This window comes from Grampus griseus, assembly GCF_964374135.1.
Source record: "Grampus griseus genome assembly, chromosome: 11".
In the NCBI taxonomy this organism is placed as follows: Eukaryota; Metazoa; Chordata; class Mammalia; order Artiodactyla; family Delphinidae; genus Grampus; species Grampus griseus.
Window position 1 is genome coordinate 17,710,394 of NC_139005.1, and position 26,544 is coordinate 17,736,937.

General features: G+C 35.3%; 1 protein-coding gene across 1 annotated transcript in view; it reads left to right on the top strand.

Moving 5' to 3' along the window:
* Window positions 1-26,544, top strand: part of ETNK1 (ethanolamine kinase 1) — a 68,754-nt gene that overhangs the window by 10,403 nt on the left and 31,807 nt on the right. Inside the window, exons 2-3 of the mRNA XM_082665007.1 lie at window positions 13,291-13,550; window positions 22,824-22,964. Coding sequence (XP_082521133.1) covers window positions 13,291-13,550; window positions 22,824-22,964 — 401 coding nt within the window. The remainder of the gene's footprint in view (window positions 1-13,290; window positions 13,551-22,823; window positions 22,965-26,544) is intronic.

Consider the following 26,544-nt stretch of genomic DNA (forward strand, 5'->3'; position numbering starts at 1 on the left):
GAGCTATCATTTTTAGGTTTCACTTACTTTTACCTCTTGTAATAGATGACAGCATGCCTGCTGTTTCATACTGTGGGGAATCTGGCAAACACCTAGGCATCAGGGATTGATCATCCACTGCCCCTTCCTTATTCGTTTTTCAGATAATACTTAACAATGTTACAGTGAGTCTAGGGTCATGCTAGCGAACCCATAAACTTGAGGGTGTATCCCTGAAACAGATTAAGAGTCATGACATCAGGTTTTTATCCTGTTTTGCCATTGTATGACTTTGGAAAAATATGAGAACTTACCTAGGTCATAGTTTTTTCATTCTACAAATCGATCATTCAGTCTATATATATAAAAGCAAACATTTATTGAATATCTCTGTGTTCTATGTTCCACTCTTTCTCAACGTTTTAGTAATTACTCTCTGAAGAGAAGGTTAAATTATGTTAATTTTTACCTAACAGGAGAAATTAAATACTAAAGAATAGGATTTTGCAGGTAGGGTCGAGCTTTAGAGAGCCACAAACCATTGTAACATCTCTAGATTTTTTTCTTCCCTCAGTAACCAACTTTTGCTCCTTTGGTGGTGATATCATCTCTGTTGAAAATGTAATACATGAAAGAAATTTTATTTTATTTTATATATATATGAGAGGATATGTATCTGTATGTATATCTGTATCTCCTCTTTAAGATAGTAAATTAAAATTAATTAAATTTAAACCAAAGTACTAAAGTACCTATGCATTTATTTTCAGTTTTAAAAACCTTATCGTTTTAGGAAATTTTCTCTAGGGTTACTGTGAGTTGAAGGTAATCAAAAGATTAATTGGCAGTACATTTTTTCTGATCTGAATATTACATTAACTCTTTTCTAGTTAAATTTGTTGTTGATGTGTGATATACATAATAAAAAGTGCACAAATCTTAAATGTAGAACCTGATGAATTTTCCTACAAAGCAACCACACCCATGTAATAAGTATCCAAGTCAGGAAACAGATTTGGGAAATGGTACCCCAGAATCCTCTCTTACACTCTTTTGGAGTCACTATCCATCAACTCTCCCCAAGCAAGTGTTACTCCTATCCTGATTTTATATCGTAGCTTTCCTCTCTATGAATTTTTTTTAATGGAATCGTATGGTATATACTTTTTTTTGGGGGGGTGGCATATGCTAAAGTTATGAGATTTATTTCTGTATATATAGTTAGTTCTTTCTTATTCTCATTGTAAGAATATACCTCAGTTTATTTATCTTCTGTTGGTGGACACTTGGGTTGTTTTCGGTTTTTGGCTATTACAAATTATGCTGCTGTGAACATAGCTGTATGTTTTTTGATGAGTGTGAATATCTGTTTCTGTTAGGCGGATACTTAGAAGTAGACTTGCTGGGTCATCTGGTATGTATTTTTAGCTTTAGTAGATACTTTAAGTTTTCCAAAGTGGTTGTGTCAATTTATACCCCTAATGGCAATACTGTATGAGTGTTTCAGGGGTGCTGCATTTTTACCAACAATTGTTATTATCTGTCTTCATAGTTATCATTCGGGTAGGCATTAAGGGTATCTTATTATGGGTTTGATTTGCATTCTCTTAATAACTAGTGCATCTTTTTTCTGTGGGTCGGATATTTGAATGTCTTCTATTTTGAGATGCCTGTTCAAGTTTTTTTGGCTAATTTTTCTCCTGGATTATTTTTTTCCTAATGATTTGTAGATGTTCTTTACATATTCTATATTTGAGTTCTTTTTAATTTTTTTTGGCCACGCTGCACGGCTTTGCAGTATCTTAGTAAGGATTGAACCCAGGCTCCCCAGCCGTGGAAGCGCGGAGTCCTAACCACTGGGCCGCCAGGGAATTCCCGAGTCCCTTTTTTTTTTTTTTTTTTTTTTTTTTGCGGTACGCGTGCCTCTCACAGTTGTGGCCTCTCCCGCTGTGGAGCACAGGGTGCGGACGCGCAGGCTCAGCGGCCATGGCTCACGGACCCAGCTGCTCCGCGGCATGTTGGGATCTTCCCAGACTGGGGCACGAACCTGTGTCCCCTGCATTGGCAGGCGGACTCTCAACCACTGAGCCACCAGGTAAGCCCCCGAGTCCTTTTTTTAAAGAAATGTATTATAAATGTTTTCTGCCAGTTGGTGGCTTGTATTTTCACTCTTAATAGTGTCTTTTGATAGTCTTAACACCAGTTTTTCAATATTTTCTTTATGGGTAGCATGTTTTGTGTCTTGATCTCTTCCTATGCCAAAGTCCTGAAGATATTCCTCTATGTTTTATAGAAACTTTATTGTTTTGCTATTTTACATTTTGATCTGAAATTGTTTATGGTGAAGGTGGAGGAGGTCATGACTCATTTTTCTTCCGAATGGCTCTCAGTATCCAGTGATCCAGTATCACTTATTGAAAAGACCATTTTCTCCCCATTATAGTGTTTCCTGAAACCACCATTTTTCCACCATTATAGTGTTACCTTTGTCATAAACCAGGTGGCACTGTATGTGGGTCTCTTTATGAATTCTGTTCCTTTAGTCTGTTTTGTCTATTATTGTACCAGTATCACAGTGTCTTGACTACTCTCAGGTTTTGCTTCTAGGTCTTGGTATGGTATAGTTACTATAATCCTTGGTATGAGACACTAGCTTTTTTTTTTTTTCTTCTTTAAAATTGCCTTGACTGTTCTTGGCTTTTTAAATTGCCATGTAAATTGTAGACTCAGCTTTTCAATTTCCTCAAAAGAAACTAGATGACATTTTGATTGATATTTTTGTGGAATCTATAGATATTTGAGGAGAAGTGAATTCATTAACAATATTGAGTCTTAGAATCTATAAATATGGTATATCCCATTTATTTATTTAGTTTCTCTCAAACTTTTGAAGTTTTCAATGTAGAGATCTTGCATTTTTCACGTCATTTTCCCCCCAGAAATTTGATGCTTTCTGATATTATTTAAAGAATATCATTTTAAAAAAAGGTTTGCTGTTGGTATAGAGAAATTCAATTGATATGTTAATACATTGAATTTTTCACACGTTCTAATTATTTCTTTTAATTTAGATACTTTGTGCATTTTCTCTGTTTCTGCAAATAATGACAGTTTTGTTTTTTGCTTTCCTATTCCTACTTCTGTTGTTGTCATGTCTTTTTTTCCCCCACATCTTTATTGGAGTATAAATGCTTTACAGTGTTGTGTTAGTTTCTGTACAACAAAGTGAATCAGCTATATGTATGCATATATCCCCATAGCCCCTTCCTCTTGAGCCTTCCTCCCACCCTCCCTATCCCATCCCTCTATCGTCACAAAGCACCAAGCTGATCTCTCTGTGCCATGCAGCAGCTTCCCACTAGCCTTACATTTGGCAGCGTATATGTCAGTGCTACTGTCTCACTTCATCCCAGCTTCCCCTTCCCCTACCCATGCCCTCAAGTCCGTTCTCTACGTCTGCCTCTTTATTCCTGCCCTGCCACTATGTTCATCAGTACTACTTTTTAAAATTCCATATATATGCGTTAGCATACGATAATTCGTTTTTCTCTTTCTGACTTACTTCACTCTGTATGACAGATTCTAGGTCCATCCACTCCACTACAAATAACTCAATTTCGTTCCTTTTTATGGTTGATATTCTATTGTATATATGTGCCACATCTTCTTTATCCATTCATCTGCTGATGGACATCTAGGTTGTTTTCATGTCCTGGCTATTATAAATACTGCTGCAATGAATATTGTGGTACATGTCTATTTTTGAATTATGGTTTTCTCAGGGTGTATGCCCAGTAGTGGGATTGCTGGGTCATATGGTAGTTCTATTTTTAGTTTCTTAAGGAACCTCCATACTGTTCTCCATAGTGGCTGTATCAGTTTACATTCCCACCAACAGTGCAGGAGGGTTCCCTTTTCTCCACACCTTCTCCAGCATTTATTGTTTGTAGATTTTTTTTTTTTTTTTTTTTTTTTGCGGTTCGCGGGCCTCTCACTGCTGCGGTCTCTCCCACCGCGGAGCACAGGATCCGGACGCGCAGGCTCAGTGGCCATGGCTTACGGGCCCAGCGGCTCTGCGGCACGCGGGATCATCCTGGACCGGGGCACGAACCCGCGTCCCCCGCATCGGCAAGCGGACTCTCAACCACTGCACCACCCGGGAAGCCCTGTTTGTAGATTTTTTGATGATGGCCATTCTAACCAGTGTGAGGTGATACCTCATTGTAGTTTTGATTTGCATTTCTCTAATGATTAGTGATGTTGAGCATCTTTTCATGTATTTGTTGGCCATCTGTGTCTTCTTTGGAGAAACGTCTATTTAGGTCTTCCACCCATTTTTGGATTGGGTTTGTTTTTTGATATTGAGCTACATGAGCTTCTTGTATATTTTGGAGATTAATCCTTTGTCAGTTGCTTCATTTGCAAATATTTTCTCCCATTCTGAGGGTTGTCTTTTCACTTGTTTATGCTTTCCTTTGCTGTGCAAAAGCTTTTAAGTTTCATTAGGTCCCATTTGTTTATTTTTGTTTTTATTTCCCTTACTCTAGGAGGTGGATCAAAAGGATCTTGCTGGGATTTATGTCATAGATTGTTCTGCCTGTGTTTTCCTCTAAGAGTTTTATAGTGTCTGGCCTTACATTTAGGTCCTTAATCCACTTTGAGTTTATTGTTGTGTATGGTGTTAGGGGGTGTTTTAATTTCATTCTTTTATGTGTAGGTGTCCATTTTTTCCAGCACCACTTACTGAAGAGTCTGTCTTTTCTCCATTGTATATTCTTGCCTCCTTTGTCAAAGATGAGGTGACCATATGTGTGTGGGTTTATCTCTGGGCTTTCTGTCCTTTTCCATTGATCTATATTTCTGTGTTTGTGCGAATACCATACTGTCTTGATTACTGTAGCTTTGTAGTATAGTCTGAAGTCAGGGAGCCTGATTCCTCCAGCTATGTTTTTCTTTCTTAAGGTTGCTTTGGCTATTCGGGGTCTTTTGTGTTTCCATACAAATTGTAAAATTTCTTGTTCTAGTTCTGTGAAAACTGCCATTGGTAATTTGATAGGGATTGCATTGAATCTGCAGATTGCTTTGGGTAGTAGAGTCATTTTCACAATATTGATTCTTCCAATCCAGGAGCATGGTATATCTCTCCGTCTGTTTATGTTATTTTTGATTTCTTTCATCAATGTTTTATAGTTTTCTGAGTACAGGTCTTTTGCTTCCTTAGGTAGATTTATTCTTAGGTATTTGATTCTTTTTTATTGTGATGGTAAATGGGATTGTTTCCTTAATTTCTCTTTCTGATCTTTCATTGTTAGTGTATAGGAATACAAGAGATTTCTGTGCATTAATTTTGTATCCTGCAACCTTAAAATTCATTGATTAGTACTAGTAGTTTTCAGGTGGCATCTTTAGGATTTTCTATGTATAGTATCATGTCATCTGCAAACAGTGACAGTTTTAATTCTTCTTTTCCCATTTGTATTCCTTTTGTTTCTTTTTCTTCTCTGATTGCTGTGGCTACGACTTCCAATACTATGTTGAATAACAGTGGCAAGAGTGGGCATCCTTGTCTTGTTCCTAATCTTAGAGGAAATGCTTTCAGTGTTTCACCATTGAGAATGATGTTTGCTGTGGGTTTGTCATATATGACTTTTATTATTTTGAGGTAGCTTCCCTCTATACCCACTTTCTGGAGAGTTTTTATCGTAAATGGGTGTTGAATTTTGTCAAAAGCTTTCTCTGCATCTATTGAGATGATCATATGGTTTTTATTCTTTAATTTGTTAATATGGTGTATCACATTGATTGTTTTGCATATGTGGAGGAATCCTTACATCCCTGGGATAAATCCCACTTGATCATGGTGTATGATCCTTTAAATGTGTTGTTGGATTCTGTTTGCTAGTATTTTGTTGAGGATTTTTACGTCTATGTTCATCAGTGATTTTGGCCTGTAATCTTTTTTGTGTGTGTGATATCTTTGTCTGGTTTTGATATCAGGGTGATTATGGCCTCATAGAAGGAGTTTGGGAGTGTTCCTCCCTCCACAATTTTTTTTTTTTTTCCTCCGCAATTTTTTTTTTTTTGCAAGAGTTTGAGAAGGATGGGGTTAACTCTTCTCTAAATGTTTGATAAAATTCTCCTGTGAAACCATCTGGTCCTGGACTTATGTTTGCTGGAACATTTTAAATTACAGTTTCAATTTAATTAACTGTGATTGGTCTGTTTATATTTTCTAATTCCTCCTGGTTCAGTCTTGGAAGTTTGTACTTTTCCAAGAATTCGATCATTTCTTTTGGGTTGTCCATTTTATTGGCATATAGTTGCTTGTAGTAGTCTCTTATGATCCTTTGTATTTCTGTGGTGTCAGTTGTAATCTCTCCTTTTTCATTTCTAATTTTATTGATTTGAGTCCTCTCTCCTTTTTTCTTGATGAGTCTGGCCAAAGGTTTATCAATTTTGTTTATCTTCTCAGGGAACCAGCTTTTAGTTTTATTGCTCTTTGCTATTGTTTTCTTTGTTTCCATTTCATTTATTTCTGCTCTGATCTTTGTGGTTTCTTTCCTTCTACTAACTTTGGGTTTTGTTTGTTCTTCTTTTTCTACTTGCTTTAGGTGTAAGGTTAGATTGTTTATTTGAGATTTTTCTTGTTTTTTGTAGTGAGCTTGAATTGTTGTGAACTTCCCTCTTGGAACTGCTTTTGCTATGTCCCATAGGTATTAGATCGTTTTGTTTTCATTGTTATTTGTTTATAGGTATTTTTTGATTTCCTCTGATTTCTTCAGTGATCTTGGTTATTTAGCAGCACACTGTTTAGCCTCCGTGTGTTTGTGGCTTTTACTGTTTATTTCCTGTAATTGATTTCTAATCTCATAGCATTGTGTTCAGAAAAGATGCTTGATACGATTTCAGTTTTCTTACATTTTCCAAGGCTTGATTTGTGACCCAAGGTGTGATCTATTCTGGAGAATGTACTGTGTGCACTTGAGAAGAAAGTGTACTTCTTCCTTCGGGTGGAATGTCCTAAAAATATCAATTAAGTCTATCTAGTCTGTTGTGTCATTTAAAGCTTGTGTTTCCTTATTTATTTTCTGTCTGGATGATCTTTCTATTGGTGTGTAGTGAGGTATTAGAGTCCCCCACTATTATTGTGTTACTGTCGATTTTTCCTTTTATGGCTGTTAGCATTTGCCTTATACATTGAGGTGCTTCTATGTTGGGTGCATAAATATTTATAATTGTTATGTTTTCTTCTTGGATTGATCCCTTGATCATTATGTAGTGTCCTTCTTTATCTCTTGTAACTGTCTTTATTTTAAGGTCTATTTTATCTGATATGAGTATTGCTACTCCACCTTTCTTGTGGTTTCTATTTGCATGGAATATCTTTTTCCATCCTCTCACTTTCAGTCTGTATGTGTCCCTAGGTCTGAAGGGGGTTTATTGTAGACGGCATATATACGAGTCTTGTTTTTGTATCCGTTCAGCCAGTCTGTGTCTTTTGGTTGGAGCATTTAATCCATTTACATTCAAGGTGATTATCAATATATACGTTCCTATTACCATTTTCTTAGTTGATTTGGGTTTGTTTTTGTGGGTCTTTTTCTTCTTTTGTGTTTCCCGCTTAGAGAAATTACGAGGATTCGCTTGTATGTTATTTGTTACTTTTCCCTTGCTGCTTTTAATATTTTTTCTTTGTATTTAATTTTTGATAGTTTGATTAATATGTGTCTCGGCATGTTTCTCTTTGGATTTATCCTATATGGGACTCTCTGTGCTTCCTGGACTTGATTGACTATTTCCTTTCCCATGTTAGGGATGTTTTTGACTATAATCTCTTCAAATATTTTCTCAGACCCTTTCTTTTTATCTTCTTCTTATGGGACCCCTATAATTTGAATGTTGGTCCGTTTAATATTGTCCCAGATGTCTCTGAGACTGTCCTCAATTCTTTCTGTTCTTTTTTCTTTATTCTGCTCCCTGGCAGTTATCTCCATCATTTTATCATCCAGCTCACTTATCTGTTCCTCTGCCTCAAGTAATTCTGCTATTGATTCTTTCTAGAGTATTTTTAATTTCAGTTATTATGTTGTTCATCACTGTTTCTTTGCTCTTCAGTTCTCCTAGATCCTTGTTAAATGTTTTATTTTCTCCATTTTATTTCCGAGATTTTGGATCATCTTTACTACCATTACTCTGAATTTTTTTCAGGTAGCTTGCTTATTTCATCTTCATTTATTTGGTGTCGTAGATTTTTGCTTTGCTCCTTCTTCTGTAACTTTTCTTTTTTTCTTGCGGTACGCGGGCCTCTCACTGCTGTGGTCTCTCCCCTTGTGGAGCAAAGGCTCCAGATGCACAGGCTCAGCGGCCATGGCCCACGGGCCCAGCCGCTCTGCGGCATGTGGGATCTTCCCGGATCAGGGCACGAACCCGTGTCCCCTGCATCGGCAGGCGGGCTCTCAACCACTGTGCCACCAGGGAAGCCCCATACTTAGTTTTTTAATTGGATTATTTAGTTCTTTTACATTTAATGTAACTACTTATATGGTTGAGTTTTTCACTGTACCATCATACTTTTTTTTCCTCTTTGACACATCTTTTATATTCCTGTTTTTCACCTTTATTTTTTCTTCTTTCTGTGTGTTCCAAATCTCAGAGGAACTCACAGTAAATATGGAGTGGCAAATATAATTAAGAAATTACAGTACATTGTTTTTGTTTTTGGCTGTGCTGTGCAACATGTGGGATCTTAGTTTCTCGACCAGGGATTGAACCTGTGCCCCCTGCATTAGGACTGTGGAGTCTTAACCACAGGACCGCCAGGGAAGTTCCTACAGTGCATTTTAGTAATGCTATATATAGGTCACTAGCAAGCACTGAGAAGTATTTATGTCTTATCTGAGTTTAGGAATTGTCTCCTGGAGGTTATAACTCCTGTGTTGGAATTTTGAAGGAAGTTAGAAGTTAGTGAGGCGAAGGAAAAGAAGGGTGAATTTGTCTGGTAGATCACTAGATAACTTGGGAGGTATTATGGAACTTGTACACCCTAAGGAACTTAAACTTTATCCTCTAAACAGTGTGGAGTCAGTTGAAGATTGCCAGTCATCGTGTTCATGTTTGTATTTTAGATGGATTATTTTGGTGGCAGTTAGTGAGTGAATTTTTTTGGAAGGTGGGAAGGTGGTTAAACTGGCGTAAGAGAGACCAATGAGGTTATTAAAATACTGCAGATAGGAGATTGACAAGGGGATGGAGAAACAGGAGTGGATTTAAGAATTACCTAGGAAGAAAACATTTTATGTGGGGGATGGAGAGGGAGGGGTCAAGGTGACTGAAATGTGCCTGAGTGAATGGAAGATTAAAATGAATTGGTACCATTAAATGATTTATCTCTGGTTTTAAGCAGTTTTATTATGAGGTGCCTTGGTGTAGATTTCTTCATGTTTCTTTGGCTTGGGCTTGTTGAGCTTCTTGGATCTTGAGTTTATAGGTTTTCATCAAATTTGGAAAACTTTTGACTGTCATTTCTTTAGAAATGTTTCTGTTCTCTTTTTCCGTTTCTTTGAGGACTCAAATTTTATATGTAGTCTCTCAGCTAATGGATGCTCTTCTCTCTCTCTCTTTGATAATTCATGTTTCCCTCTGTATTTTGTTTTGCATAGTTTCTATTCCTATGTCTTCAAATTTGCTAAATTGTTTTTTCTACTACCTAACCTAGTGTTAAATCCCATCTAAGTGTGTTTTCCCTTCAGACATCTTGAGAAGTTTAATTTGGGTCTTTTTTATGTCTTCAGTGACTCTGCTTAATTTTTTGTTGTAAGAATACAACACACTTTTTTCTTGGAATACAGTTTTAACACCTGCTAATTCTAACATCTGTGTCAGTTCTGGTTGGTTTCAATTAATTGACCCCCCTCTCACTCCCCATTGTGGGTTGTATTTTTCTGCCCTTTTTGCATGCCTGATAATCTTTTTCTTTTTGGCCGCCTCACCCAGCTTGTGAGATCTTAGTTCCCCGAGCAGGGACTGAAACTGCGCCCTTGGCAATGAGAGCGCAGAGTCCTAACTGCTGGACCGCCAGGGATTTCCCCATGCCGAATAATCTTTAATTGGATATTAGACATTGTGAATTTTACCTTGTTAGGCACTCGATAGTTTTTGTAGTTCTTTGGGAATAGTTTGCATCTTTGGGTCTTGCTTTCAAGGTTTGCTAGGTGGTACCAGTGCAGCAGCATACAGTCTAGGGTTAATCTATAACATAGATGTTGTCTTAATTATTAACTTTTATGATCTCATCATGAATTATTTTTCTGTCTTGTGTTCAAATTTAAATATGTAGTTATCTACATATTTGATAAGAGCTTAGTTTGTGTCAGGAACTGTTGTGCTTTTGTGTATATTAAGTCATTCTCATAAAAACCTATAAAGCAGATTCTAATGTGCTGATATTAAACATGAGATGAATGAAGCACATACAGGTAAGTGACTTGCCTAAAGTCACTCAGCTTACAGATGACACAGCTAGAATTTATAGTCAAGCAGTGTTGCTCTGTAGCTCATCCTCTGAACTGGTATTATCTTAAATACTTGACAAACAGTGCAGGATAAACCATGTGAAAAGGAGCTCCATGAGATTTGTAGTAGTTTTGTCCCCCCTCCATTGAGGTGGAATTTTATATTTCTAGTATATATCTAGTGTAGTACACATACCTAGCATATGCCTAGTATGTTTTTAAATGTGTGTTTCAGAAGGCTGAAGCACCTTAAATTAATTGTTGGTTTATATATGAGGTGGGAACCATCCAAGAGCAAAAAGCACTGTCCATACATCTTTAAAGTCAGAAATCTCCATCAAGAGATCATTAGGATAAGCCGAACAAATTGGGTTTATTACTCCTTCCTTAAGGAAGACTTATTCCATGGGGAATGGTGGGGCTCTCAATATGTGGGTGTTAGAAAGGACTTCGTATAAGATTTGAATTTGGTGATTTGGGAGAGGGTTCAAGGAAGCAAGGCTTTCCTCTGGATTTGGGTGTTGTCAGGAAGGAAGTGGGGCAAGTCTACGACTGTGTGGGTAATTTATCTTACCTAGAGGACTGGAGGAATGAAGCAGGACCAAAGCTGTTCCTGGAAAAGGAACGGCAGTCCCTCACATTAGCCAGAATAGGGGAGTGCTTGGTCATTTTTGTGGTTTGGAAAAAATGCATAATTTTGTCTTTGTTCAGACATGATTACAGAGTGACTTTGTTTTTGTCTTGATGCATTATGGTCACAGAGTGGCCTCATCTGATATTGATGTTCTATGAAATTGCTTATGTTCAGCAGAATCTCCAGGCCTTGCTGTACGTGCCATGTCAGTTCCTAGCCCCTTTCGTTTTTCTCACTATTTTAATTTTCTCACATGTAAACTAGATTGATTACGGGAAAAAAAAAAGAAGTGAGAAAACATATATAAGCCAAACGAGAAAAGTTTAAACTACTTAGAAATAAGAAAACAGGAGACAAGATTTAAACTACCTAATATTTTAATGGATATCTCTGCAGACATTTTTATCCTTATTTATACATAAACTACTTTTGTAAATGAAGTTATTCATATATTTATTTTTTTGCTCCAGGGGTTTATTGTGACTATCATTTCATTGCAAATATGTGGCTGTTTTGTGCAACAGAGTATGTTAGGGTTAGTGTCATTGGAGTTGTGACTCTATGTTATACTTATAAATGTCTATATAGTATTCAATAATCTTATCCCGTAATGTTATCCATTTCTAGCCTTTTTAAGTGCATATGTCTTTGTATGTACGTTTCTGCATGTACACATAAATGTACAATATAGCGTGCACAATTAAAGAAATTTATTATTATAGGCAAGAGTGAAAGAATGAATTTGTTATAAGCTAGATCAAGAAGACAAGCTAGTGTTTAAGTATTAAGTCCTTACTATTTGTTAGGAGGATGTAGAAAACATAGATTTCACTCCTGGCTTTTGAGGAGTGTAGAATGTCTTTCATTACAAGCATTTCAGAATGTTAGCTTCTCAAACTTCATTACAATAATTGAAATACTTCATCTCTACATGACATGTGGAGGAGTTACAGAATAATATGTGTCAGTTGTTATGGCATTTTAATAGGAAACAACATGCTTTCAACATAGATTTTAATAAAATGATGGAATTTAGTTTAAGGACATATGCTTCTTGTCAGTGTCTCCCTACATACCATCTTTTTGAAATCTACGTGGAAAGCAAAGTTTGTATGTCTCTGCATACCCAAAAAACATAGATATTCAAAGGTGAATAAGGATACATAAATATTTTCTTTCAAATTTCAGCTTAAGATCTAAAGCCTTTTCAGATGTCATTTATCATTACAACAATCTTATCAAAACAGAAACGTTTACCTTCTTTCTCAGGCATTAGTTTAATGTGTATACATTTAAAACTTATTCTTTGTCCATTATTCCTGTTCTTTCCCAGTTGTCTTTGGAAAAATGTCCTTAATGCTTACTTTCACTTTTACCTTTTATCCCTTTATTCCACTGAGAGCCTCCAAAAGCTCTGAGTTATAATTGGGTAAATAGAAAATTAGTTTTAGTGTCAAAGTAGTGTAGAGGAAAATGAAAGCTACAATTTTGAATAGACTTAGAGAACTAATATTGCTAATCATCTGTTTACTTTTTAATATACCATTGTACTCAAATCTAAAAAGGACTTTAAGTACTTAAGACTCTTGAAGAGTCCTCAAACTCCCTTTTAGAAAATACCTGAGAAATCTCTATCTTCCTCTAATTAAGGTTGTGCTTCTTTTTTTTTTTTTTTAGCTGTAGCATTCAAGTTTAAATTATTATAACCCGAATACTTAAAACAATTTTTTATACATATTATGTTAAGTAATCTTTGGAAATAACATTTAAAGTTGAGTTTTTTATAAATTGGAGATTTACCATAATATAAATTATGGTATATTATATTTGTATATTTAAACTTATGAACATTATTAAAGACTTTTTTATATCATATACTATGCTAGCAAGAGAGCCACTTTCCCTGTCTTCAGAGACTTTCCAATCTATTTAGATATAGGAGAGAGAACGTGTTTGTTGTACAACACAACATAGTAAACAGTGGTATTCTGTTTTGTTTAAATCTACAATTAAAATTATAGACATGTTAGGCAAAATTGTATTCAAAAGTTATATTAAGTAGATATTTTCTTTCAATTAGTATTTAATGATTTTCAAGTTATCTCCTATTCCTTCATTAAAAGTAAATAATTGTTTTTCCCCCATTTTTTCTTTTTTTTTGGGCAGCTTTTCACAGATGGAATCACAAACAAACTTATTGGCTGTTACGTGGGTAATACAATGGAGGATGTAGTCCTGGTGCGCATTTATGGCAATAAGACTGAGTTGTTAGTTGATCGAGATGAGGAAGTGAAGAGTTTCCGAGTGTTGCAGGCTCACGGCTGTGCACCACAACTCTACTGTACCTTCAATAATGGACTGTGCTATGAATTTATACAGGGAGAAGCATTGGATCCAAAGCATGTCTGCAACCCTGCCATTTTCAGGTACATTTCTTTTCCTAAATAATTTGTCCTTTTGAAAAATAAGAGTATTAAGTGCACTAAGGAAATGTTTTTTAAAACTGCCTTTTCTTTCTTTAGGCAACTATTTGGTTAATTTAGAAACTTTCTTTTGTTCGGGTTTTGTTTTATTTTTGCTAAAGAAAAAACATTCCTTTTTTCTGAATTCTCATAGTTAACTCTTTGCAAAAGAAAGGACTGCGAGAGGTTTTGGATTAGCCTTTTGCAGAAGGTCAAGGCTTCTCAATTTTTTAAAGTAGTGCTTGAATCAAAGCATTACACATTTCTTATTACTAGGTTTCGTTACTCAGCTGCTCATAGCTTCAGAGTTCTTGCTTACTATGAGTCTTAATTCTGTTAACACGCCTTTGTTACTTTTTAAACTTAAAAATTATTTAATTCAAAGTATTATGTTTTCTATAAGAATAATGTCTTGCATATGCTTGATCATTTTTCTAAAATTGCTAAAATTTTCTTTTGGGCTTGATTTGAAAACAGCAAGTTCATTGATAGTTTAAATCAAAAGTGCTCAAACATTTCGGTCTCAGGACCCTTTTACAACTCTTAAAAGGTTATTGAGGACCCAAAGAGCTTTTGTTTATGTGAATTATATTTATCAGCATTTACTATGTTAGAAATTAGAACACAAAGTTTTTAGAATGAAAGATTATCAAGTGCATGTCCTTTTAGCTGTCGGTCAACATGATGATATCATCACACCACTTCACGTAGCTTCTCAAAACTGTACTGTACACTTGTTAGAAAATGAGAGTGAAAAAGGTAAATAATACTTTATGAAAATAGTTTTAACCTCACAAACTTCCTGAAAGGGTCTTGAGCCATAGATCAAAGTTCACAGTATTCTCTTGCTTTGGCTTCTTCAGACATAGCTACTTGCCTATATTATGATTATAATAAAGAGTATCTACTTTGAATATAAAAGGCATTGGAATGTATTTATGTTTAATGTAGTCTAGGGGAGGAAAAATGATTCAGTCAGCTGCTCTACTAGTAATTTACAGTCTGTGACAGACAATAACCTTGGGGAAAAAATAAGGTAAATAGTATACACAGAGGAACAGAAAAGGTTTTCAAAAAAAGTACAAATAATTTACTGTGGTATAGTTGGGAAATTAGGCAGTGTTTAACTGAGGTAACATTTGAATTGGATTTTAAAGGATGAGGCAGAGCATGGAGGAGTCTGAGGGAGATGATAGGTAAAGACGAATAGCATCAAGCTAATGCTTAACTAGTAATTCAACTTATGGAAGTTTATCATGATCTTTTTAATTTGAACTTTTGTGTAGCAATCAAGTATTGCAGAGACCTTCAAAATTTTTTTTAATTCAAATTAAGGTGTTTAGGAATTTTCTTATCAAGTATTTCTCTAAAACTTGCCTCTTGCTGGAAATACTGGCTGAAGTATAATTAAAGCCACTCAGCAACAGACATAATGGGAGAAATGCAATTTAAAATGAGTTATTGCTCACTTATCAAGAAGCATAACTAAAAAACACCAACTTCCAGTGCTGAGGGTATTGTAGTGGAACTGATACACTGTGAGTTGCAAGTAAAATTGGTAATGTTGTCTTTCGGAAATTAATAGGACATTATATAGTAAGTCATAAAAGAAAGTCATATGCTTGATTGTGTCATAACAACTCATATTGTCTGAAACATACAAGATGTCTGATGCAGGACTAAGAGGAAAAATATCAGCTTACTAGTTGAACTGTGGCTACAATAAGGAAATAATTTGCTTATGTGAAAACTCAAAGGGAGTTTGTAAAAAAGAAATAAATTCTGTTGGGATGGTAGGATTAGGGATTTTTTTTTTCCAGTTTCAAAAAAATGCCTGTTATTATAATTTTTAAAAAGCTTCCAAGAGAGGAGCAATTAGTGAGTATTAGTGGGTGTTTGAGGAGATTCTCTGCAGCCTTGAGATTTTCAAACATTTGGCTTTATTGAGTATAGAATTTAAAGTAGCATTTGCCTTGATGTTAGTGCAGTAAAACCTTATCTTACTGAGACTAGGTAGAAGGACCAATCTATGATAGTGAAAATCAGAAATCTTAGTTTTTTATTACCTAGTTTTTTCTCTGTTGTACATAAAATTTACTAATAGAAAACAATTGAATTGCTCTAATACAGTTCTTTTTAAGAACTGTATTCTTTCTTATGACCATTTAATTAATTTAGTTAACATTTTTTATTTTTAATTGTGATAAAATACACATAACAAAATTTCCCATCTTAATCATTTTTTAAGTATACAGTTCCATAGTGTTAAGTACATTCACATTGCTGTGCAGCCAGTCTCCACAGTTCTTTTCGTCTTGCAAAACTAAAATTTTATATCCATTGAACAACAACTTCCCATTCTCCCCTACCCCCAGCCTTGGCAACGATCTTACTTTCTGTCTGCATGAATTTGACTGCTCTAGGTACCTTATGTAAGTGGAATCATACCTTTTTGTCTTTTTGTGACTGGCTTATTTCACTTAGCATAATGTCTTCAGGGTTCATCCACGTTGTAGCGTGTCAGAATTTCCTTCCTTTTTAAGGCTGAGTAATATTCCATTTTATATGTAGGCCATGTTTTGTTTACTCATTAATCCATGGATGGACATTTGGGTCACTTCTGTTGATACTTTTTCACTGTTGTGAATAATACTGTTATGAACATGGGTGTGCAAATATCTTTTTGAGACCCTGTTTTCAATTCCTTTGGGTATATAATCAGAAGTGGAATTGCTGGATCATATGGTCATTCTATTTTTAATATTTTTAGGAACTGCCTTACTGTTTCCCATAGTGGCTGCACCAATTTACATTCCCACCAACAGTGCACAAGGGTTCCAGTTTCTCCAAGTCCTTGCCAACACTTATTATTTTGTTTTTTTGATAGTAGCCATCCTAATTGCAAGGAGGTGGTATCTCATTGTGGTTTTGATTTCTATTTCCCTAATGATTAGTCACGTTTAGCGTCTTTTCTTATGCTTCTCGGCCATTTGTGTATCTTCTTGGGGGAAATGTCATTTCAAGTCCTCTTCCAATTTTCTAATGGGACTTTTTTTTTGTTGTCTAGATGTAAGAGTACTTTATGTATTCTGGATATTAACTCCTTATCACATATATGACTTCAAATACTTAATTCCATGGGTTGCCTTTTCACTCTGTTGATTTTGTCCGTTGATGCACAGTTCTAAATTTTGATGTATGTAGTCCAGTTTATCTGTTTTTACTTTTATTGTCTGTGCTATTGGTGTCATATCCAAGAAATTGTTACCAAGTTCTGTGTCATGAAGCTTTTCTCCTATGTTTTCTTCTAAGGGTTTTATAGTTTTTTTAGCTCTTACATTTAGATTTTTGATCCACTTTGAGTTAATTTTTATGTATGATTTAAGGAAAGGATTAAGGAACGTCTTTCTTTTACGTGGATATCCTGTTTTTCCAGCACCAGCTGTGGAAAAGACTGTCCTTTGCCATTGAATGGTTTTGGCATCCTTATTGAAAATCATTTGATCATAAATTGGAGGGTTTATTTTGGAGCTGTCTATTCCATTTGTCTGTATGTCTGAGGCTATGCAAGTGCTGCTCTGTTTTGATAACTGTAGCTTTGTAATAAGTTTTGAAATCAGGAAGTGTGAGACTTCCAACTTTATTCTTCTTTCTCCAGCTTGTTTTAGCTATCTGGGGTTCCTTAAAATTACATTTGAATTTTAGGGTGGATTTTTTTCTGTTTATGCAAAAAATGCTGTTGGGATTTTGATAGGGATTGTATTGAATTTAAAGATCACTTTGGGTAGTATTGACATCTTAGCAATGTTAAGTCTTCCAGTCCACAAACATGGAATGTCTTTCAATTTATTTCTGTATTTAATTTTTTTCAGGAACATTTTGTAGTTTTAAGTATAGAAATCTTTTACCTCATTGGTTAACTTTATTCCTAAGTATTTTATTCTTTTTGTTGCTATTGTAAATGGAATTGTTTTCTTAATTTCCTTTTTGGATTGTTCATCAATAATGTAGAACTGCAATGTATTTTATGTGTTGATTTTGTGTTCTGCAACTTCGGTGAATTCATTTACTAGTAAAAACCATAAATTTTCCTAACAAAACCATCCTTCACAAATTGCGTGTTTTGTTCAACACCAATTTATCAAAAATTTTAGATGAGTATGGAACTTGTAAGTAGGACTTATTTAATTTTAAAAATCTCTTAGCAAAGCCTAGTTTTTAAGTATGTAGCTGCTATGCTTGCAGTTGAACTATACTTGTTATTTCCACGAGGATATTTGTATAATAGATTTTCTTCCTTTCCTTGTTAATTTTGCTACAGAAAAGATACACTGGTAGATCTGAGACCTGTAGAAATTGACTTGAATCCTAGATTTTGCAAAAAAGGCTTATTATACAAGATGTCTTGTTAAAGGACAGGCAGTATTTCAAATGGATGGTCATTTTGTTTTTCTGTAGCTAGGCATTAATTTTGGCACAGTTCTTATTATATGAGATTTTTAAAAATCCAGGATAAATTTTAATCCACCAGAGAAAAACTCTAATAGTGGTAGAATCCTATGGTAAGTTTCTAAATGTATCCTGAGTCTGTTGCCAAGATGATGATTCTTATTCATCAGATATCTGTTAAGTACCTCCTTTTAGTGCTGAATGCTAGGATAGAAGAATAAGGCATGGTCTTTGCCCCTTGTATGATAACTTAGTGATAGTATTTATCAGTAGTATTGATAAAGCAATGTCAACTATACTATTATTATTTGCTGCTATTTTTTTTAATTACATAGGAAAATGTTACAAAACATTTTAAACACTCTTCTGAATATATTTTTACCTATTATGTAAGCATGATGTTATCATTTAACATTAACTTTGTCCCTTATATAATCGAATTCTATTTTAACAGTGCACCTGTAGATAAGGTAAATATCTATAGTTTACTTTAGAAGATATTAATCATTAGCTCTTAAGTTTCGGTATAGTTTTTTTGCAAATATTAATTTTGCTATTGTATGGTGGTTGTTAATAATTTAGTTTGTTTTCCATTTGAGTAGGTTTATATCACATTATGCAGAAATGTTTTTAAAATTGCATATAAAATAATTTTTATAATTTCACTTGTAATTTCAGAAATTTGTTCAAAGGAGAATATATTTGATAATTTTTGATAAAAATCAAATTTGGAAAATTTGCCTTTCACTCCATAGTTTATATATATTTAACATTTCTATTAAACCTAGTAGGAAATTGGTATGAAATGGGAAGTTAGTCTACAGGATCTTTGTATATGAATATGAATGTGAAATTCCTGTTGTCATTATTGAACTTAAATCTCCAAATTGAGTAAATGTTTATGTAAATTTTTTTCTGGTATTCAGGGGCATATCACGTCAGATTTGAAGGAGAGCTTTAAGATTACGCCAGTAATTTGATTTTCCTTGTAAGAAATCTGAGACTCAGAGAAATGAAATGATTTGCTTAAGTTTAGACTTAAAATACAAGGGAAAAGTCAGAAGAAAACCCAACTAATTCTGTGCAGTGTTACTGCAGTATGTTATAGTGGAAAGGCCTTGGCCTTTGCATCATATGATCAGTTCAAATCCTGGCTCAGCTCCACTTAGCCACCTTTCTGCCAAAAGAGTCAAGACAATCAAAATTAGTAGGTGCTTTTTCTTGTAGCAGCTATTCATGTTCAACAGATTCCATTAACGTGTAAGAACCCCTTGGAGTTGTGGCCATTTTGAAGTATTTACCTTAGAATTGTCATTCCAGTCACTCCTAGCTAAATAACTTATATTTGGACAACTTCTGAGACTACATTTTGTGTTTTGCAAATCAGGGTCTCATACAAACTCTGGGGTAAAACTATAAAAAATAGGCATTATTATTTATTTTTAAAACAGCAAATAAAATTTTCTGGTATTAAATACCTGTTCTAATATGTGACCCTTCTTCTGAATCACTGGTCTCATTTGTTGAGTAAACATTTCTAGGTCATAATGTTCTGTTGATATAGATTGCCCCTTGAGTTTTATGTAACATGGATTACCTTTCTTCAGGCCTTTTGTTCCAATTCCCCGCCTTAAAGTTTTAAAACCAGGTTTTAGTGGCTTCAAATAGATATGTGTCACACACACATACACATCTATGTATGTATATGTGTGTTTGCATGTATATATGTGTATATTTGTACTCTCCTTTGTTTTGATTTTATTATCACTTTTATTATCATGAAGGTTCCTGATGCTTAAAGTACTACATGTTCATTTGGGCCTAGCTTTTTATGCAAATACTGTATGAGAGGTTGATATGAAAATAGATTTTTTTCCTATATTCTTGTAGAGTATATGGTCTTGGGGAAGATCATTTAAGCAATAATTATTTAATTTATATAAAAATGTTTATTTGGTAATTTCAGAGGTATGGACCAAAACACACATACCTAAAAAGATCACAGATTTTAATATTTTGGTAATGCATTAGGATTCTTTTTTTCCCCCCAAAATAAGATTTATTCTTCACATGGTTGCATACTCAATTATATTTTATTCTCAAATCCGCCAAATTTTCCATTTTAGACAAGAATGCAGTGCCTTAAAGGTGAAAGATATTCTCAGATATATCTATGTCTCTCCTTTCACATAACTTCAGCATCCATAGAATCCTAACTTAATCATCAAAATAAAGGCCGAAAGCAAATTTTACTCAATTACAGTGAAACCTCATCATACTTATTTTCCACGGTAGAAAACAAGGAGAAAATATTGAATGCATCAGACACTACACTTGGCAGCAGTTTTAGGCTGAGGAGCTTGCTGAATGTGATCTACATGTAAACTTTAAGCTTCAGAATAACAATATAAGCAGGTTTCTCTTTAAAAATTTAGGTGGGTTAAAGAACAGCATTACAAATATTTTATTACTTATTTTAAATTCAGTAATAAAATCCAGTGGTACTCTGAAGACAAGAGAAACTCACCAGTTTCTGTACCTGGGTACATGAGAGAATCAGTAGGGTAACAGCTAATTCAGTTACAGCTTTGGGTATCAAAGATTTGCAAGGGCTATGTCCTATAGACCTCTTTTCGTTGCATCAAGTACCGTCAGACCAATAGCAATTTTCTGCTCCTAATAGGCATTGGGCATTTTCCCCTACTGTGAAATATTTTTTAGATCATCAAACATCAAATGAGATGTGGTCAGCTGAATTACAGTCATCCAAACTGAAAGATGAAGAATATTAGTCAGTCTATTGGTTCTTTAATGCTGTGTCCTTTCAAACAAAACATCAAATATTTCTTGTAGTAGAACTGAAACTCACTTGCAGTAATGCCTAAACACTTCTGAGATGCATTAGGACTTATTGAGAATAATAATTTGAAAATTCAGACTGACTCAAAGAAGGAGGAATTTGTCGATTCATATATCTGAGAATACTAAGTTCAAGCATGAGTGGATCCAGGGGCTCTAATAGTGCCATTAGGAATATCACTGTCTGTTTTGTTGTGTTACCTTTTTTATTCTGGCAGACTTTTCTAAGGAGTGACAATTATGATTCTTAGCAGTTACAGGTTTATCTAATCAATTTGCAGTGTGGGGAGTGTGTCCCTCCTTTTCTGATCGCCTCAACCAAAGTCAGTAGCTTCAACCAAAGTCTTGGAATCAAACCTTTTTGGCCTAGCTTGGGTAATATGCCCTGAACCGATCACTCTGGCCTGAAGGATGGAATGCTCTGGGCAAGTCTGTGTCATCTCTTTGCTCCTAAAGTTAGTGGTGCCGGTGGGATAGGGAGTTAGGATTGAGATGAGCTCTGACTGAACCAAAAGTGAACTAAAAGTGAGGGGGATGGAAGTTTCTCCAAAGGAAAGTCAGGACTCTTATTAAATAATAAAACTAGATAGATGAGAATATTCACTGTAGTATAAAAATACAATAAAAGTGTGTTATTTAATCACAGATTGGTGAAGGATTACTACAATGCTAGATTCCCTGTGTACTTAGTTAAGTGGTTTTTGTGTATTAGTCATCTGGGAAGCTTTTAAAATATCTTGACGCCCTGGCTGCACCCCAAACCAATTAATTTCTCGGGGTAATACCCAGGCCTCTGTATTATTTTCTTTCTTTCTTTTTTTTTTTTAAGTTTCCAAAGATTGATTTTAGTACATAGCCAAGCTAATGTTTGTTCAGAGACCTTGTTAACACAGTTATAGGAATTAACTCACTGAACCTATTTATCTGCCCGCTTACCTTTTTACTTTAGTCCCTTTTGCCCTTTAACCTCAGTGACTTCAGAAGCAGAATTGGAGCATTATATTAGTGCCTCTCAAATTATACAGTGAATTAGGATCACCTGGAAATCTTGTTTAAAATGCAGTGCTGGGGCCTACCCATAGAGATTATCCGAGGTGGAACCTTAGAAATTCCTAAGTGGTGCTATGTTGTAGGTCCTAGGACTGTACTTTGAGGAACGTTACATTAGATTGTTAGCATCTTGAAAATTTGCCAGTTTGAAGTTCTTTTATTTGTAGATTATTGTTAAGTCATGTTTCTACCTACTATTCTATGGACTATGTGGTAATTTAGTTCTTATTTCTATTTGGTATGCTTATTCCTCCATTAGCATTTGCTGTACTAGGTTCTGCAGATACAAAGATGGTGTGGACACAAATATACTACACAGCTTCAAACTATTTTGTTGTTATATCAGTATTGATTCTGACATCATAAAATCCTAACGTTTATTCAGAGTATTGTTAACACACAGAAATTAACTCATAAAACCTATTTATCTGCGCATTTACCTTTTTACTTTAGCACCTTTTGCCCTTTAACTTCAGTGACTTCAAAAGCTCAAAATTAAAATGACTCAGTGTAATTTAAATGCATCAGTGATTAATATCTAATACGTGCCTTGAAATCATTTATAGTCGTGTATTGTTCTGCTGGTCACAAACATTGTATATTCAAAATAGGCTGCCTATATCCAGACACTCAGTCCCTTTTGGACACAATATTTAATTACTGTATTAATTTTAGGTGTTTTTCCTACTTATGCTTTAAACATTTGTTTGCCTCTCCTTGTGAGAGTTGACTTGCCATATTATTTTGAATCTTGTATATGGTAAAAATAAATCATGTTATAAGATAAAGGCACCCTAGTTATTTTAGTTTACCTATGAGTAGATATGAACTGTATGGTTCTTAACACTTTCTTTTTTATGCTGTTTTGTTTTTAAACAGGCTTATAGCACGTCAGCTTGCTAAAATCCATGCTATTCATGCACACAATGGCTGGATTCCCAAATCTAACCTATGGCTAAAGATGGGAAAATATTTCTCTCTCATTCCCACAGGATTTGCAGATGAAGATATTAATAAAAGGTAAAATTACTTTTACATTTTAAATTATGTTTTACATTGCTTTGCTCATATATTGGGTTTCAAAGATAACTGTAAGGTTTTTGTGTATAAAATCTGGTTTGGTTTATCTCTTCGCATTTAAGTAAAATAAGCATTAATTCATTTGACTCTCAAAAGGCACTACAGAAATTTCCTTCCCTTCCTACAGCTGACTCAAAAAAAAAAGAAGAAAAATAATCAACCCCTATAAAAGTGGGGAAGTGGTGAACCAAGAAACAAATATGGAGTGTTTATTTGGCAGTAAACATAATATAAAGATTACTATGAATGGGTACATTTTTCGTAGTGTGAGTTGACAATAGAGACCTTTTAAAAAAAATTCCTTCTGTCCAAAGGAAGGCTGTTCTGAAGGGGCCTAGAGATCTATACTGGGACATACTTGGAGTATGAAAAAGTTTGGGTTTTAGTTTACTGTGACTATTTAAGTCTCATGATGTTGAAAATTAATTTACTGGAGTCTCAGCTTTTGTAGGACTTCAGGTTCAGAGTGACTAAGGTATTTCATTTCCTATATAGAAAAATGTGTAAATCAATATTTAGAATCCAAATAATATAAACATGTTTCTTTTCTTCCAGTTTTATTGAGATATAATTGACATACAGCACTGTGTAAGTTTGTGTACAGCATAATGATTTGACTTATATGCATTATGAAGTGCTTACTACAGTAAGTTTAGTGAACATCCATCATAAATAAACAATTAAAGACATAGAAAAAATTATTTTTCCTTGTGATGAGAACCCTTAGGATTTACTCTCTTAACAACTTTCATATACAACATGCAGCAGGGTTAAGGGGGCTAGTGCTGGCCTTCTGGTGGGCAGAACTGGGTCTGGGGGAGCAGGTTGTGGGACCAGAGGTCCCGGATGTAGTGTCGGCCTGCTGGTGGAAAGGGCCCAGATCCCAGAGGGTCCTGGGCCTAGTGCTGGTCTGCTGCTGGGTGGAGCCAGGTCCCAGCGTTTCTGGCTGCAGGGCCCTGGGGTTCCCCAGAGTTGGTATTAGACCCCCAGTGGGCAAAGTTGGTTCCTGGCACAGCTGGCTTTGGTGTCCAGCATGTCCTGGAAATTGGTGTCAGCTTGCTGGTGGGTGGGGCAAGATCCCTGGATACTGCCTGAGGGACCCAAGGGGTCCTAAAACTTGGCCTGCTAGGGCGGGCCTGGGTCCTGGTGCCAGTAAGCTAGAGGGAGGGTTCCAGAATGGCACTTACCAGGGCGAGTGTCCTCCTGGTAGAGTGAGCTCCCCAAAATGGCTGCTGCCGGTGTCTCTTAGCCCAGGGTGGGCTCCATTTGCCTCCTGCCTCTCCAGGAGGCTCTTGAAGATCAACGGGTAGGTCTGACTCAGGCTCCTTTCAAATTACTGCTTCTGCCCTGGATGCCAGAGTGTGTGAGATTTTGTATATGCCCTTTAAGCGTGGAGTCTCTGTTTCCCACAGCCCTCTGGTTCTCCTGAAAGTGTGCCCTTAAAAAGCCAAATGTCTTCCCAGTGCAGGAGTCCCCAGGCTAGGGATCCTGCTGTGGGGCTTGTCCTCTCTCCTGTGGAGAACCTCTGCAATTGTAATTATCCTCCCGTTTGTGGGTTGCCCACCCAGGGGTACGGGTCTTGACTGTGCTGCATCTCTGCCCCTTCTACTCGTCTTCTTGTGGCTTCTTCTTTATACCTTTAAAAAATCTTTTGTGCCAGTCTTCTGGTCTTTCTCGTCAAGAGTAAGCAGCTCTGTAAGTAGTTGTCGTTTTGATGGCGCCAGTGGGAGCCGGTGAGCTGAGTCCTCCTCCTCCTCCATCGCAGCCACTCTTGACAGACATGCAGAGCACAGTCCTGCTGGGACCTTCTGAAATATTCGGCGGCACATGCCTCAGAAACCACACCAGACGTGTTTTTCCATAGTGTGATTAATACTAGTGCAAAAATTGGAAATTTTATTTTGTCTTTATACCTAAAGTGTACATGAAGATTTCAGCTTTTGTATTCAGGAAGTCTTTGCTTTAAGAACAACAGAAGTAAGCAGGACCTGTGGATTTTTTTTTTTTCGTTTCTTTTAATTTTTTATAACTCATTAGCGAAAAATAGCTGTATTGTTTTGAGCTTGATTATTTCAAAGATTAGTTTGACTCACTCTGTGTGTGCTTTATTTACAAAGTTTGTCAAACTTTGAATGGATAGGGATATTATACCCCTTTAACTGGGACAGGCAGACACCTGGAAGTATGTCAGGTGTATTGGATATTCAGAAAGTGATAACATAAAAACAAAAAAAATTCTCTTTTGAAATAGCTATTTTATTGAAAGATTTTGGGAAAAATCACTTTAGAATAAGTAGATGGCAGTGGTGCAGAGTTGAGAGGCAGTATGGTACTGTATGGATTAAGAGTACAAGACTGGAGCCAGACTGCCTGGGATCAAATCTCAGTTCTGCTGTGTAACCTTGGACAAATTACCTATTTATTCTTCCGCAAAACATAAATAACAAAGGTAGTATATTTACCTTTTAGGGGTTCTGTGAGGATTAATTGAGTTGGTATATACAAATTTCTTAGAACCGTGCTTGGCCATATAAGTGCTAAATAAATGTTAGCTGCTATTTTTAAAATTATTATTAGTCATAGAAGGTTACTTCAAATGCTTGAGGTTAGTGATACTTGGGTAAAGCTGGAGATGCAGTGTGGTAAATAATGAAAGAACCTCCCCCCAACAGAAAATATACAACTAAAACATTAAAAACAGTTAAAATATTAAAAATGTTTCATATTTTCTTCCATTCCTTTTTGTCTGTACATGATTGTAATTATGTTAATAATCCTTTGAATCCTATTATTTCCATTCAACTCAGTACTTTTAAAATAAATTCTTGAATAATTTCACCATTTTAAAAAGCGCATATAAGGATCTCTGTTGGAAGGTATGTGTAGAAGAGAATGCAGGAGTGGGGAGAACAATGAATAGGCAAATTCATTAAAGTAAACTCAGTGATACAGAATTTTTTTGTGTTATAAAATGGAAATGTAAGGGGTAATTTGAGAGACGATATAGAGAAAGAATGAAGAGAACTTATTTTGTAAGCCTGATGATGCTATTGAAGAATTAGTAGTAGCACCTTATTTTTGTTCCGTTGTATTTTTATCAAATTATTACAAATACAGCACAATAAATAGTACAGAAAAGAGTGTAGGATAAAAAGCCATGATCACTAATCCTTCTTGCCATACCAACACTCACCCTTCCCAGTCTGACTACTGAGGCAGTTCTCTGTAAAGATGAGTATTCTGTGATGTGGTTACCATATGATAGTATCATAATTTTATATGATTAATGATTGTATGATTATCATATAATAATGAGTTGATTTATCAATAGTAGATAGTATCTATTGACTATCAAATGTGACTTTAGCTGGTTTATACTACATTCACCCTTCCAAGCTTGAAATAGATGTTTTAGTTCTTTAATGGACTATCTTTGTAACTTTACATAATATACTTAAACTTTTTATTTAACTCTTTGTGTCTTGGTTTCCCCCATCTATAAAATGGACATAAACATAAG